This window comes from Euleptes europaea, chromosome 21 (genome assembly GCF_029931775.1).
Source record: "Euleptes europaea isolate rEulEur1 chromosome 21, rEulEur1.hap1, whole genome shotgun sequence".
Lineage (NCBI taxonomy): Eukaryota > Metazoa > Chordata > Lepidosauria > Squamata > Sphaerodactylidae > Euleptes > Euleptes europaea.
The window spans coordinates 224,416-240,143 of record NC_079332.1 but is presented as its reverse complement, the minus strand read 5'-3'; the positions used below and the strand labels follow the sequence as shown (position 1 = coordinate 240,143).

The 15,728-nt window shown below is 55.4% G+C and overlaps 1 protein-coding gene across 1 annotated transcript in view; it reads left to right on the top strand.

The window, feature by feature from the left end:
• Positions 1 to 15,178, top strand: part of ARHGAP17 (Rho GTPase activating protein 17) — a 41,813-nt gene extending 26,635 nt beyond the window's left edge. The window contains exons 10-20 of the mRNA XM_056866346.1: positions 2,595 to 2,722; positions 2,854 to 2,965; positions 4,236 to 4,317; positions 4,811 to 4,891; positions 5,459 to 5,572; positions 5,878 to 5,969; positions 6,601 to 6,751; positions 9,225 to 9,467; positions 10,639 to 10,808; positions 11,127 to 11,753; positions 14,968 to 15,178. Coding sequence (XP_056722324.1) covers positions 2,595 to 2,722; positions 2,854 to 2,965; positions 4,236 to 4,317; positions 4,811 to 4,891; positions 5,459 to 5,572; positions 5,878 to 5,969; positions 6,601 to 6,751; positions 9,225 to 9,467; positions 10,639 to 10,808; positions 11,127 to 11,753; positions 14,968 to 15,116 — 1,949 coding nt within the window. The 3' untranslated portion in view covers positions 15,117 to 15,178. The remainder of the gene's footprint in view (positions 1 to 2,594; positions 2,723 to 2,853; positions 2,966 to 4,235; positions 4,318 to 4,810; positions 4,892 to 5,458; positions 5,573 to 5,877; positions 5,970 to 6,600; positions 6,752 to 9,224; positions 9,468 to 10,638; positions 10,809 to 11,126; positions 11,754 to 14,967) is intronic.
• The last annotated feature ends 550 nt before the right edge of the window (positions 15,179 to 15,728 follow it).

Sequence of the window (15,728 nt, the reverse complement as noted above, 5' to 3'; positions counted from 1 at the left end):
TTGGCTGGAACCCGTTGGGGCATGGCCAGGCCGTGAGATAGTTGGGCTTCGCCTCTGGACCTGCCCCCAGGATGCGTCCTTTTTTCCTGGGCACCAGGTCACTCTCTGTGGCCGCCATGTTTATGGAAGTGGGAGGTTGCCTCTATTGGCGCCAGGCTGTCTGCTCAGGTGGAGATTTTTCCGGTCTCTGAGGTTTCAGTGAGAGACTGGTTTTCCCCAGCACTGGCACTTGAGGCCTCTTGAAGAAGAAGAAGAAGAGTTGGTTTTTATATGCTGACTTTCTCTACCACTTAAGGGAGACTCAAACTGGTTTCCAATCATCTCCCCCCCTCCCCACAACAGACACCCTGGGAGGTAGGTGGGGCTGAGAGAGCTCTAAGAGAACTGCCCAAGGTCATCCAGCTGGCTTTGTGTGGAGGAGTGGGGAAACCAACCCAATTCACCAGATTAGCCTCCGCCGCTCCAAACCACCGCTCTTAACCACTACACTATGCTGGCTCCCTCTTGAGGCCTCTTGACCAAAGATGCCAGAGGTTGAGCCAGGGATCTTCTGCATTCAAAGCAAGTGACTAACCAAGCTACTGGGGGCGGGGGGGATACCTAGAGCAAGAAACTGGAGAGGCTTGGGTGTTGGGGCAGTAAGGTGGAAGATAATACTTTTGAGCCTTCCCTCCCTGCCCCAGTTGGGTGGTCCCATCACATGAACTCCCATCACATGAAGCCGCCTGATCCTGAATCAGACCACTAGTCCATCAAAGTCTGTACTGTCTATTCAGATCAGCAGCTGCTCTCCAGGGTCTCAGGAGAGAAAGGTCTTTCACATCATCCTGCTGCCAGATCCTGTAACTGGAGATGCTGGGGATTGAACCCGGGACCTTCTGCATGCTGAGCAGAGGCTCTGCCGCTGAGCCACGGCCCCTCCACTGTGCTTCCAGTGCTGTTGGCACCTAGTTCTTCATTAGGAGGCATCCCAGTACCAGAATGGCGCATGGAACTGGGCAAGGGCCCGCTAGTCACTCCTCGCAGCTGCAGAGAGGCTCAGGGGACTTGCGGTGACCCCAAAGGACTTGGGTTGCCGTTGCAAACTGCACAGTCCCTCCCATAGCAAAGTCACAGTAGAACATAGAGGGGAAAGGGCGAAGGCTGTGTTGCTGGAGAGGGAATGGCAGGGTCCTTGCTCCTTCCACCCCTTCCTCCTGCAGTTCCTTTTGCGGAATGATGCTGGAGATGATGGGGGGACCCTCTGCTTTCGCTCCTGGTTGTTGTTTCAAGCCCCAGCCCCCGCTGTGCCCAGCAGCAGCGAGTGTTGAGTGTGCAAAGCGGCAGGCCAGGCCGCATGGCCAGAGCACAGAGTTCACCTCTCTGGAGGCTTGCGGGCTTCTCACTTCTAGCTCTTCCTGCATCACTAACCATCCACTGTGCTCTTACCTGTTTCTTTTTATTTATTTGTTTTTTGGAGCTAGTACGGCAAAATAAGAGTTGAAATAATCTGTGTGGCGGGTTGGTAGGAGATGCCCTTGCTTTTGGAAAACTGTTTGCAAGGACTGTTCTTTAATCCTTCTCAGAAGGGTAATCAGGATTTCTAGACAGAAAGGCAGCCCCCCCCCCCCAAACATACCCAGTTCCTGGAGAGGCGGTCGCATGGCCCTCTCCCTCTAAACGGACCCTTTCATGCTTGCTTCAGCAGCCGAATCATCCCCTGGGGGGCTGCTGTTGAACCCGACCCCATGGAAGCCAGGCAGAGGCATCCTTTGCTTTCTCCTCGCTGTCCACTCGTATGGCCCTGCAGCGATCTGCTCTCACCACGGGCCGCTGCCTGGATCTCATCAGTCACTGCCCTGGGCACACGTCGAGTTTGGAACCCCAAGTGGGGGTGAGCACTTCCAGGCATAGACCAGCCTGCTTTTGCCGCCTGCTCCAAATTGGCCTCTGTTAGCCCCCTTCTCCGGGAAAGCTTTAAAAAATTTTGACATCAAATTAGGGGTGGGGATGCACACCCGCTCAGCGCTTTCAGTCAGTATTGGGAGTGAAGCGTAAGAGCTTCCCTCCCCTTGTTGGGTGGGGCCTGATTGGTGGGGCCTGCTCCGATCTCATGCTAAGCCTGCCTCTCAAGTCCCCAAGCGGCCGTGGGGGGGTTGCCCCAGGGAACTGGCTCACAGCGAGCCAGAGGTGGCCAAGGCAGGTGGTCGGGCCCTGCAGGCTGCTGTGGACTGGTGAGTGGTTGTCCGATTCCACAAGCACCTAGACATTTCTGCTAGAGTATGGTGGTGTCGCACCGCACACCCCTGCAGCAACGGGAATTTGTCCCTGGGGAAATAATTGCCCGGCTTGTCCCCTGTCGTCAAGAAAGAACTCTTTAGCCAAGGCAGATGGGGCGAGGAGAGCTGCTCCCTTGAGCTGTGCAGAGAGGCTGGGGCGTGCGCGATGGCGCTGACTAGCAGGGGCTGCCCTCTGGCTGACTGGGCCAGTTCTGCACGCTTGGCATATTCCGGCTTCCCCCCTAAGCCAGTCGGCTCCAAGTCGCGACTGCCGTGCTCAAGACGCGGCTTCTTCCCAGCCGCCTGGCTGACCCTTCGCGCTGCCTCTCTGACTAGACAAGTGGACGGAGAAGCCGGCCTTCGGGACTCCCCTGGAGGAGCACCTCAAGCGCAGCGGCCGGGAGATCGCCCTCCCCATCGAGGCGTGCGTGATGATGCTCTTGGAGACGGGCATGAAGGAGGAGGTACGGCAATGAACCCACTGTGGGGAGGCCGGCCTGGGCATCTCCCCTGGAAAGGAAGGACGTGTGTGTGTGCGCGCGCTGCAGAAAAGGCCATTAGCCAACGGGGTGTGTGTTTGCTGTCACAACTGCAGGGCTTATTCCGCATTGCCGCGGGGGCCTCCAAACTGAAGAAGCTCAAAGCAGCGCTGGACTGCTCCACCTCACAGTTGGATGAGTTTTATTCTGACCCGCATGCTGTGGCAGGTATGTGGTGAGAGAGCTGGGAGTGTTTTGTTCCACTGGGGATGTGTGTGTGGAGGGGCAGGGGAGGAAGCGCCATCCTTAAGGGGGCGGCCATGTAAGGGGGCGTTGTGCTCAGGAGGCCTGTGCTGTGTCCATCTCCTAATTCATCCTTGCTACCAGAGGAAAAAACTCCCCTGCCCTTGTGTTCCTGCGTGGTGCCCCTCTCTCGGGCTTAAAAGAAAAGGAAACCCTTGAAAAACCACAAAAAGCAAAGGCTGCGAAAAAATCCACTTCAGCGCGTGCGCACGTTTCGGAGCAGCATGGTCCGTGTTTTCTCCTTTTGCCCTTGGTCCAATATCCAAAGTCTGGTGCCCTCCGGATGCTGATGCTCATAGAACCGGCAGACGGGCAGCGCTTCTGAGAATCCCCTGGAGCGATCCTGCCGGTTCTTGGCCCAGCTGCTCTGCATCGTTCTGTGTTGTCCGTTGCTGCAGCTTGGCGAAGATGTGACATTAATTGGTCCAAACGGATCCCTTCCTTGCAGCTGTTGTCGGAGGGCCAGTTAGAAACAGACTTTTCGCGGGCTTGCTTGGCAGCACTGGCACGCTTGCCAAGTCGTAGGTGACTTATTCTCAGGCCCACAGACGTGGGTGCCAGATCAGCAGGGGCAGCCGCCTCTCTCCATCAGAGAGTTCTCTGTGCGACAGCAGGAACAAGCCTCCCCATCCTTCAGGGGAGGGGCAGGCTGAGTAGCTGCCCCATCTCTTGAGCATCTGCAAAGGCCGGCATGCTTTGTCCTCCTGCGAGGTGTGCACAGCAAGCAGGGAGCTGATGTCTCAGCTAAGAATCGGAAAGGGGGGAGGTCCCTGCTTACCAGTCGCTGCTGCAATTGCTGCTGAACCTGTGGTGCTTGAGGGTCTGTGTCCCCCCAGAGCTCCCCAGAGTTTTCCACACACCTGCCCACTGAGTCTGCTTCGTTTTGCTGCAAAGACGTTAGTGCGTGTGCGGCCTGGATGGCACCGTGCCCGAAAGCAGCGGGCAAGAGGGCTTGGTTCTAAATCCTCTGGATCGCTGCAGCCTCCGGGGGGCTGTTTCGGAATGGCTCTCTTCTTCCTCAGCTTGTGGTAAAAGCGACTCTTGTACGAAACTGCAGCTGGTGTTGTCCTGATCCTCCCCGGCACTGTTGGGGTGGCGGTGGTCTTGCTTCCAAACTCTGTTGGAAGCCGCCAGCCCAGGGGTCTGTGTGCGGCTGAGTCGTGTTCAACCCCTGCGGCCTTGCTGTCTCCTCCAGGGGCCCTGAAATCTTACCTCCGAGAGCTGCCGGAACCGTTGATGACCTATGCCCTCTACGAGGAGTGGACCCAAGTGGCAAAGTAGGGATGGGTGTGAAACTGTGGGCTTTTCTGAGGGGTGGGAGGGCCAGGGGAGGAAAAGGAGAGAGTGGCTGGTTTGACATTCTCAGAGTGCTGCAGAGAAACCCCTTCCTCTTGAGATCTGCTTTGTGCTCCTCTTGCTGTTTTCAGCGATCGTCTTTCCCTCCCTGGCTCTTTAACCACCTCTCCCTTTGCCATAGTCTCCATTTCCGTTTGCTTCATCTCTCGCAAATCCTCTGCTGGCATGTCATTTTCTGCCCGGGGCTTAGAAATGTCAGGCACTTAGCAAATATTTAAACCTCCCCGTGGCGCCAGATTTCCCATCTGCCTTCCCAGCTGACCCCACAACTGCTTACGGGGCCCCCGTAGAACCATGAGGGTGCAGCAGCCGTCAGTTTAAAAGGACCTTGTCAGCCTCCTGCCGACAGAAGGGGATGGGGTGGGTGTGCAGCTGAACGAAACCTTTGGCCTGAAGGGATCTTCTCTTCTCCAGCATTCAGGACCAAGACAAGAAGCTGCAGGATCTTTGGAGAATTTGTCAGAAATTGCCAAAGCAGAACCTGGCGAACTTCAGGTAACGGGGATGAAGGCAGTACCCTTGAAGGCAGCCTTTCTAGGCTGTGGTTTTCAGACGATATCTGTGGGGAGAAGAGTCAGGGGCCAGCGTCTGATCTGTGGAATCCCTTTCACATTCTGAGCTGTCTTGTTTCAGGTTCTTTTTTGTGTTTTCCATGTTACAAGAGAGAAAATTACAGGAGCTTTAGAGACAGAGGCAATAGGGGTGGGCGGGCTTGGGTAGCCCTAGGGGGCGGCAGTGCTCCTTGTTGGAGCTGAAATTCTCCAGCTCTGGCCCCACTGAAAGGGAGGACTGCAAGAGTACCCCTCTGCTGCCCAGTGGATTGTGCCAGACGTTAATGGTGCGGAGGGAGGTTCCTTTTGTGTGTCTTCGGGCCAGCCCAAAGCCAGCACTCTCCTTCCAACCTCTGTGAGAGCCGGGGGGGGGGGGTTGGAGTCTGCGGGGGCTTCAGTCTCCACCTTTCTTGCTCTTGGAGCAAACAGGAGAGCCCCGGGCGGGAAGGTGGCGCTTCTGCAGCCTGACGAGGCTCTTAGGACTCCTCATGGGACAATCCGTTCCTCACAGGTACTTGATCAAATTCCTGGCAAAGCTCGCCCAGTACAGCGACGTAAACAAGATGACACCCAGCAACATTGCTATCGTGCTCGGCCCCAACTTGCTGTGGGCAAAGAATGAAGGGTAAGAGCTCAGGAGGGGGGATCTCCTTGGGGCGGGGAGGCTTGGGGTTTTTTCAGTATACAATTGCTACCCACTGTACCATAAGCAGGAGGGTCCCGGCTAGTCCGCCAGCTTCTGGCCTGCGGTTTCCAAGCTGGGTGCCCGTGGTCCTCGACGAGGGCTGCCACCAAAATAAATTTTGGTTACTCATGTTGAGTGGAGTAAAAAATTTAGGCTCTAAGGGTGCCTGGCGACAGAAGTGTATTATTGGTAGCAAAAACGTGTCGCGTCTTCTCTCTCCTGCTCCCTCCCCCGTGTCCTTCCAGCTCTCTTGCGGAAATGGCGGCAGCAACTTCGGTGCATGTGGTGGCAGTTGTGGAGCCCATAATCCAGCACGCCAACTGGTTCTTTCCTGAAGGTGAGCGTAATTTATGTTCTGGGGGGATCCCCGCGGCGTTTCATCACCACGAAGGGGGAAAGAGCCGTCGGGGGGAGCTCCTGCCCCTTCCCTCCAGCACAGATCTGAGTCACGATGAGTAAACCAAGCAGATTTCAAAAGAACTGGGAAATATCTGGCCTTTTTCCTGCCCTCCCCCCCAAAAAAAAACAACCCATTCAGAAATTTGAAAAATACCATTGGGATCCTGGGAAATACGGTTCTGCTGGGGTGCATGGATGCCGGTCTTTGCTGTAGCCGGGAAAGGCAAAGGAGGGGGGAGTTCCGCTCTAGCTCAGAGAGCAGCCTCAGGCTGCAGGGGCCCCCCTGTGGCTGGAGGGTAGCATCAGCCCTCGGGGGGGATCACAATCTGGACCTGCTGAGCCCAAACTCTGGGGGGTGACCTCACTCTCGAGGCTCTTCTGTTCATCGGTGCCCTGGGAAGGGGGCTGTGGGGTACAACAGGCGCGGACGGTTGGGCTTGAAGACGGTTCACATTCTTCCTCAGGCTAAACCTCCCTCACAAACTCGTAAAGCTGGCTCTGTTTTGAACAATTTGGGGGGAAAGGGGGTTGGGTGCCAGAGAAGTTAATCCTCTTTCTCAACCCCACAGAGGTGGATTTCAATGTGTCCGGAGCGTTCGTGGCACAGCCGGCCATGAATTCAAATCACCTGCACACGGGGAACGACTACGAGTCGGGTGCAGCTGAGCGGAAGAGGCCCGTCAGCATGGCAGTGATGGATGCTGACCTGGTGAAGGACAGGTAGGGCAGCGAATCTGCCTCCCAGCCCCCTGCCCCATTTTGTTCAGCGCCCCCTTTTGCCGCATTTAAGTCTGAGACGGCTTCATTGACTCAGGGTTTTTTATCCTGGGTTGGCAGTTCCTTTCTATGCAGACGAGAAATCCCAGCTGTTTTAATCTGGTCTCCTTCCACTCCATGTGGGGGGGGGAGGGGGCGACAGCTCCGTATCTCTGAAGGTCAAGAGGCGAAGGTCAAAAGCCCCCAAACCCTTTGGCTTTCAAGTAGCTTTTCCACTTCTGACTTCCGTGGCCACTTGAATGTGGTCACAAATGATTTGATATAAAGTTTATTGTTTGTGGCCAAAGGCCATCATAATCGATTATACATTAAGATAACATAAAATAGCATTAAAATGACTTTAACACAGTCTGACCCCCAAGAAGCTAGTAATTAAGTATGTTAAATACCCTGATTAAAAACAGCTTTAGCTCGGATTTTCTTGGCTGCTAAAGCAAAGAGTGACACTTTGTGGGAAACATCAGGATTGGCATCCGATAGGCGTCTGATGGGACAAATGTATCAGTGCACATCTGACATCCTTGGGAAATTGACAATCCCTGACGACTGTCTCTCGTCCCAGACAAACTCTGTAAATGGTGGCGTTTGTCGGTGCCTGTTGGTCAGCCGCTGGGGTGGGCCCCTGCAGAAATCTCACTTCGACGACATGCGGTGTTGACTGTGTTGATGGGGGGCCTGCAGTGTTTGTTTGCGCCTGGGATTGTCCAATCTGTGGAGTGTCCGTTTCGGGGATTTCGCTGCAACATACTCCACTCCCGCTTGTCAGCTGAAGTCAATGAATCTGGTGGCTCACCTGGGCCAGGCCTCCAGGATTTCCGTATCCAAGGACGGGCGTGGGGCGCATTCTGCATTGTAGCAAACGAGGTCTTAGCGGTTCCTTCCCCCCCCCCCCCACTGACTGCAGCCTGAGAAAGATCCAAAGGTAACGTTACAGGCATTTCCTCCTGGTGTTCTGCGCATGGCAAAGGCCAGGTGAATGGCTGGCGGCTGCTTCTGGGCCTTTTTCCGGGTTGCTCCTAGGAGCTGCCGATCGAGCAACAGTGCCCGGGCTTTCTTTTCTCTTAGGCTGCCTGTAGTCTCTTACGGTATGCCTGAATGGCCAGAAGGCATCGGGCCTTCGTGATTTCCCTTCCGTAAAAAGACTTCCAGCATCTGCTGGCTGTGGTTAGAACCCTCAGAAACTCCCTCCTGTGCTCGGCCCCCACCCCACCCCCCAGGCAAGACTCTTCTGTGGCTTGTAGCTTGTTCCGTTGCGACGGTTGCCTTCCCCGAGTGTCTCCAAGCCGTGTGTCATTCGAAGCACCAGTTTGCTCCCTTGGATGTTAACTATGGTTAGACACGTACAGCTGTCTGGGTGCCGTCTGAGTCCATCCCAGCACTGCTCCCACCTGCAGGCCTCTCCTTCTCCTCCTGGCAGAGAGAGAGAGAGAGTGTGCAAGCCAGCTTCTGTTTCAGGACACCGACTTTCCTCAGTCCTGCCTTGTCTTGCTCCAGTGTGGCCAGATAAGTGTTTTGGTGCTTTGTTCTAGGGAAGGGGGTGGGGGGAGGAAATCGGGGCTGTGTAGCTATCCATAGTTAAGATTATGGGAATGGCCCTTTGTGTTCCCTGCTTGGTTGGTGCAGACAAACAGGGCTGTGTGCACTCCACCCTTTTAGAAACAGAGTCAAAGCTTGTGCTGAGAAAAGCCAGATTCTGCAAGCACAATTATGTACAAATTATGGACATGAAGCATCTTTGCAAAACAGCGCTTGTCTGGCATCCTTCCGCTTTCAGCAGCCATGGAGCTGAGTGGGGGTGGACATATCTTCTTGGCCATGAAGCCTCCCATCCCCTTTGCCCTGGAAACCTTACTCCCAAGATTTTGCCTGGAGTGGCACTGACGCTTCCCTGTTCCCAGCTTGATGGGGTGAAGGGGGGTGTCTTCCTCAGGAAGCCAGGCTTTGTGCCAAACCCCACGTTGTGTGCCCGGTCCGTGCTCGTATGGGATTGCAAAATGCACACAGCCCTGCTGCTCTCTGCGTAGAGGGCACAACTGCAGCACCCTTGGCGGATTCTAGTCGGGCAGCCGGAGCGCGGCAAGCATTGGGACTCCTTTGGGGCCTGCTAAGGAGCGAAGGGCAGCGTCCGCTGTTGGGTGGGGACTGAAAATGGTGCCAGCTTTTCTGCCCTCGCTGCTGCTCCTGCATCGGGGTGCCCAGGCTGTGAGGCCTGCCGCTGAATCGCTTGCCTCGCTGCTCACGCCTTGCCCGCACCATCGAGCCAAGGCAGCTGCAGGGAATGCCCGTCACTCTTAACAGTGTCCTGCAGTCAGAGTTTTGCCTAGCTGGTTCTCCGCATGCCGACTTGCGCTGCTCTTGCCGGGTGTTCCTGTGTGGCCAGCCCGCATGGTGTGTTTACTCTCTCTCTCCTCTGTAGCTTTGGTGTCAAGGTTTTGGACTTCCCGGCGAGCACCCGGCGAGGTGGCACTGTAAATAGAAAGCACACAGCCCCGGCTTTCCAGCCGCCGCTTCCGCCCACGGAGGCTGGCCCGCTGGCTCAGGCTGTGGCAGAGCAGCCCCCGCAGGGCGCCGGGGCTGAGCCCGGCCTCTGGGGGGCTGCCCCTGTCCCCCTCCCTGGCCCAGCAGAGCCTTCCCACAGCCAAGGCGCTGAGGACAGCAGGTAAGACGGACCGAGTTCAGCCTGCCAGGCTTCCCTGGAAAGGTTTTGGTCACGACACCAGTGGCTTGACAGTTGCCAGCATCTGGCAGAAGGGGCTTTTCTGTGCCCCGGGTTTAAAACGTGTCCCTTCGAGAGGAGTGGGCTTTTTCCCAGGCTGGTCCTCTGCAGAGCTTAAATGCGGCAGAGGCCAAAGGCAGGCAGCTCCACCCCGACCCCCCGGCAGATCAGTTCCCACTGGTCCTTGGTGCCAGCAGAGATGCTGAAGCGCAGGAGCAGATCCACCAGGCAAATGGCACTGGCCAAATGAGGCAGGGGGTGTCCATGGTCTTCCCCTTCCCCCTAAGCTCTGGGAGGTGAAAAGCCTTTTCCTTGTCTCGTCTGTGTGTAAATTAGATAGATGGAGTTCTCCCGCCCCCCCCCCCCATCCTGCCTTTCACGCTGAGACGCAGGATGTCACGGGAAGCCCCCGCTCCTGTCCCAAGAGGAGCGTGTGTTTCTCTTCCTTGTCTGTTTCTGTCTCTGTGCTTCTCTGTGTGTGTCCATGACCATGGAGTGAGTTCTAACCCCCCCAAAAAATAACCCTCTCCATGAATACTTAACACTACCCCAGCTTCACATGTTTGATGGGAAAGAATGGGGATGTGGTTTGGAGGAGGATTGTGGAGCCACAACTCAGAAGTCCACCGATGGCTCCCTAGCCTCTGAGCGCATATGCACGCTCTCTGGAACAATGGCGCCTGGTGCCCCAGCGGTGTGCTTTGGGGGTCCTCGCCTGGTCTGGCCAAAGGTCCTCTGCCGTTGCTTGCGAGGGCCGAGCGGGTGAGGTCTCTCTGTTTATCCAGCTTGGGTTTGACAATCCCCGGCCAATCCCCATCTATCCCTGTAGGACTTCCGGGGCTAGGAGACACTTCCTGATATGGGGGCTCTCTAGGTGGGTTTCCAAGACCTTGCTTCATTCCACCGAAAACCTGTTCTCCCTCCTCTATGGGGGATGATCATTGCTCAGCCGAAAGGGAGCAGGGCCATACTTAGGCCCTCCAGTATGGTCTCGGTGTGATGCTCGGTACTACTGTTCCGTAGACAGATGATGCTCTTGGAGCAGCCTGCTTTAGAGAGAGGCAACATATCCCTCCCTAAATCATCTAGGTCTCTCTCTCTCTCTCCTTTTCAGCCTTTCAAAATCGAAAGACTCCACGCCCTCCACCACCCCTCCGCCCACCAGAAACGGCCGGCACGGAAGCGCCCCTCAGCCCCCTCCCCAGCTGGCCAGCAGCTCCAGCCAGTCGTTGCTTGGGCAGCCGCAGGTCAACGCTGGGCCCAGTCCCCATACGCTCAGGCGAGGTGGGTCCTTCAGGGCGTCGGCTCAGGGTCTGGGAGAAGAGCCCGGGGGCGCCAGAAAGGCAGTGAAGGCCAGGCTGGGTCAGAGGTGGAGAGGGGGGACGAGGGACTCCCGCCAGCACAGCCAGAGGAGGGGTGGGTGGGCGGGCGGCCTCATTCTCTTGCTGCCTTCATGCAGGGAAAGAAGAGGGAGGGCTTTAGACACGGGCTGGTAGCGCAGGACTGATGTAGGGGCAGTGGGGGCCGGGTGAAGAAGCTGCGTCATAGGTCCGTTTCTGCCACACCTCATGATTGATGCTCTCGCTGGCCTCTCTGTTGCAGCTGTCAAAAAGCCCGCCCCAGCGCCTCCGAAGCCTGCCAACCCGCCTCCCGGACAGCCCGGGAACCAGAGCTCCAGCCCAGGCCCTCCACCGCCCTCCGTGACCCCTAAGCCGGCCGCCAGAAGCCCTTCTCCCCCAAGCCAGCAGCCCAGCCTGGGAGGCGGCCAGCTGCCCCCCGCTGCCCCCCAGGCCTCTGCGCCTCGGAGATACTCCAGCAGCCTCTCCCCCATCCATGCCCCCAGCCACCCCCCGCCCCAGCCTCCCGGGCAAGCCTCTACCCCTCCTCTGCAGCCCAAGGGTGGCAGCCTGGGGTCTTCCCCAACGGCGGCACCTGGCTCCGAGGCGGCACCCAAGCAGCCCTCTCCCACCCCTCCTTGCACCCCCAGCCCCCCCGACACACCGCCCCCGGAGAAGCACGCTGCCGCCTCCCCAGCCTCTCTGGCTCCAGCCCAGGAAGCCCCATCGGCTGCCTCGCCCCCTCAGACCGGCACGCTGCCGAGGCCGAGGCCTGTGCCCAAGCCGAGGAACCGCCCCTCCGTCCCCCCTCCGCCTCATCCTCCTTCTCACCCGGCTGCTGGAGAGGGTTCCCTTCCAGGAGCCCCCCCAACTGCATCCCGCATCGTCACTGGTAAGTGTGTCTCCTTTCCTGGCGGTGCGTGGAGCGGAATTTGTTCCGGCTGGAGGGGGCGGGGGGTGCTGTCCCCAGGACTGCTGCTGTGTTGTGGTGGTTAAGAGCGGTGGTTTGGAGCGGTGGACTCTGATCTGGAGAACCGGGTTTGGTTCCCCACTCCTCCACGTGAGCGGCGGAGGCTAATCTGGTGAACTGGGTTGGTTTCCCCACTCCTACACACAAAGCCAGCTGGGTGACCTTGGGCTAGTCACAGCTCTCTCAGCCTCACCTACCTCACAGGGTGTCTGTTGTGGGGGGGGGGAGAAAATGATTGTAAGCCCGTTTGATTCTCCCTTAAGTCATAAAGAAAGTCGGCATATAAAAATAAACTCTTCTTCATCTGAGCCAGTCTTGGGGGAGGAAGCTTCCCCAGGCGAAGGACAGCTTCTAGCTGTGGTAGGGGAGGGAGGCTCTTTTTTGTTTTTGCCCATTTGTGACAGTCCACCGGGGATTGCAGACAAGAGCACAGACTCATTGGTATCTTTATGTAAACTTAATCCTTAAATGCCTTGGATTCAGGAGCAGGCAACAGTCTGGCTTCAGAAGGAGCTTTTGTGCAGCTGGCAAAGGCTGCTTGGAGACTTGGGTTTTCAGCTAGAGAAAGAGAGAGACGTTTGAAATGTGGTGGCAAAAATGCTGAAAGGGTTTGATATATGGAAGAAACAAAGACTCTGAATTCAGTGCGCATTTAATTATTGGCCCCCTCTCAATTTCAGCATAGGTCAGCACAGTTCCAAGAACTGCCTCAGGTTTTCATACTTGGGGATAGTACTGGCTTCCACAGCTTCCAAATTGGGAAACATTTTAATTGATGCAGCCAGAGTTTGAGTGTTTGGCTCTTGGGGTTTTGCATCTGTGTGCGTTCATAACATTCTTCTCTCCATCCCTTCCACCGGTTACCACACGGCCTGTTCTTGTGCACCAGTGCTGGGATTTATCCACCACCCAAACTGTTTCCATTGCATCACGGGTACTGACGATCTGCATCCGATGATTTGACTCTTGCCTCCCATCGTTAGAATGTCGGTGAACATTCAGTAACAACATAACTGCTCCGCCAGGGTGGGGCTCACAAAAACCATGGTGGATTTTTTTATTACTACCTGAGAGTCACTGATTGCATTGCGACAGGCGGTCAAAGTTTCTAATAAGCAGCCATGGCCTTGAACCAAAAAGTGCACGATGAAAAAGCTTCAGAGCGGTTCTGCAGGAGCTGGGAACTCTGGGGAGGAGGCAGGCAGTCCCTCGTGGCTTTTCTGTGCTCGGGTTGCGGTCCCCGGCAATACGTAGAGAGGTGTGCCTGTTTACCCTTCAGGCCAAGTCCCGTGCCCCCCCCCCTTTGGTGGCTGCCCCTTTGACACAATCACCTGTTAAATGTTTGGGCACCAGTCGAATCCGTTACCACAGGCTGACTCCTCTGCTAATTTTTAATCTGGAATGGGCGCTTCTTTTAATTATGCTTCAGTCTTAAATCGCTCCCCTGTGGGAAAAGCCTGGCCTTCTCATCAGCTGGAGGAGCGCATGGTCCCCCACCCACCATCCTTTTAATTTGGCAGCGGAACCTCTAATCTGCTGGCTGCAGCTCCTTCCAAAATTTGCCGGGGGCTCTGGAGAGGGAGGCGTTCTCCCAGCTACACACTAATAACCCTTTGAACCCTCTCTAGGTTGCAGCACAAATTGCAGAGAATATTCTAATTGATAATTTTATTAAACAATCTAGATGTTTGACCTGCATTGTTCAGTAGGAACTGAGAGTGGAAGAGGGTAAGGAGAAAATGAGGCCTCTTGATCGGCCAGAAATGTTGCAAATGCGTAATCATGGATGCCGCTTTGCCCCTTACTAACTCAGTCACCGTAACACGGCTTGCTTGCACCTGGACTAATCCGGCATGCCGAAGGAGGGATGCTGCTTTTATGCGTGTGTGTTTTGCGTGCGTCTCCTTCATTTAACACCTTCACTGTGGACATGCATTCCCGGATCCTGCCCCATCCCTTTCCAGCCTCTTCTGTAATGGCACTTGGGGGTTTGCTCCATCCACTCTTGCCTATGGAATGAATTTGTTACAACTTTGGGACCCCTTCTCTGTCACATCCCCCTTTCTTCCTTCGCTTGGGGAGGGGAAGGGGAGTGAGACTTCTTGACTGAGACAAAGGTGCCGCCCAACGGCTCCACAGGGAGCACTGGAAATGTTACCGGAGGCTCAGAATGATAGATTATAGGATTTTATAGACCATGTTATAGACCTGGAGCAATGACCATCCGGGCTCACCTGTGAGACGTGTTAAATCAGCTTCCAGCTTTTTAACTGTGGAAGGGAAAGAGAAGCTGGCGATTGCCGATGGTTTTAAACAGTCTGTTCTGTGCCACCAAGGGTTAGAGGCTTGTTTCTGATTTATTGTACTGCACTAAGTAGCAGGTCCCAAAGAAATATTTTCTCATGGCCCCAGGGTGCACCCTGGCAGTTCCCACTCTAGTCACGTCCATGTGGAGACAGGCCCCTTTTTGGGGGGGGGGCAGTCTTTGCATCAGTCTCCGCCGGTCACAGTGGAGCAAGCACCCTGCTCTGTGAAGGAAGCATGCGTGAGTCCCAGCCAGCCTCTCCCTGTGTCTGAGCATGGCCAGAAGAATGAGCCCCTGCCTGCTCCGAAGCCCGAGCGTAGGTCTTCCAAGGGGAAGCAGCAGGCGTTCCTCAGACCATGCCTGAGTGGGCCTTAATGGGGCCTGAGAGCACCGGTGTCTGTCTCGTTGACAGCACTTCGGTTTCTCCAACTGACGTGGAGAAACTTCCATTCAGTAGCTTCCTGGGTCTACTGCATGCGTAAAAGTAAGAGACATACAACTTCTAAAGCCAAGGAAACAGTTTGCTGGGCGGGAGGTCTGTTTGTGCCCTGGGTGGAAAAAAGAAATTTTTGGGGGGAAATAAAGAAATACGCAACCTTTTTTCCCTTATCCAATCTTAAGGTCCTTTACAACTATATGAATATAAAACGCATTATGTGTAACTTCTGGTATAGTTGTGAATTTTAATTTGCACAATGTATTTGAGGTGTCTGGATCCAGTGTTTTTCAGGGCACAGAACTGGGGTAGCGGGGAGAGCCGTCTGCTCGGCATGTTTTGCCAGGAACGGCTCTTTCGAGTTGTGTGTGTTAATAAATGTCTCCTTGTCACAGACTCCGCTTCCAGTGTTCAAGAGCTACCGTCACGGGGCCTCCCGGCCACAGAACCGCCCTCAGCAGAGTCCATGGTTTTACCAGGTCAGAGTTCTCACAACCACCTTGTGCTTGACATTGATCACGATACCGAAAGCACTGCTCTGTAAAAGAAACAAACCACTCCAGCACACACAGCCCTTCCTATCCCAGTGGGAACCAAACCAGTCAAGACTTAGACAGTGAGAAGCTTCCCTTTCAGAAGAGAGAGCAAGAGGGCTGGGGCTGGGGCTGCCCTTCTTGCGTCTCCAGTGAAGAGCGGGAGAATTTCAATGACCTGCGTCTTGACAGAAGGTGTCAAACTGTGGATGGAACGACCTGTCTGTTTCTGAAGCTTAATTGCTGCTGTCAACCAAGAGGCGCGTCTGCCAAAAAATTCCAAACGAGAATCCAAAGCAATGCATGTATAATGGAAATAACCTCCTTCAAGGCCTCTGTTGGACTCTTCCTAATTCTTGGCTCTTCCCAAGGGGGTGGCCTCGCAAGAGACCCTTCTCTCTGACAATGCTGCAGACTTTTTGTTTAAAAGTATGAACCAAAAAAAACCCGCCGTGTGGGCCGGGGGTGGCCGCTGGATCTCGGCCACCACCCCAACCGATGGGTGTGTCCTTGTGCCTCGATGGACTGTCTGGAGGAAAAGCACTGTCCTTTTCTCTAACCATTTCAGTGCTACTCTTTTAAGTGTTGATTGTTTATTTACTCTTTGTTTTTCATAGTTATTT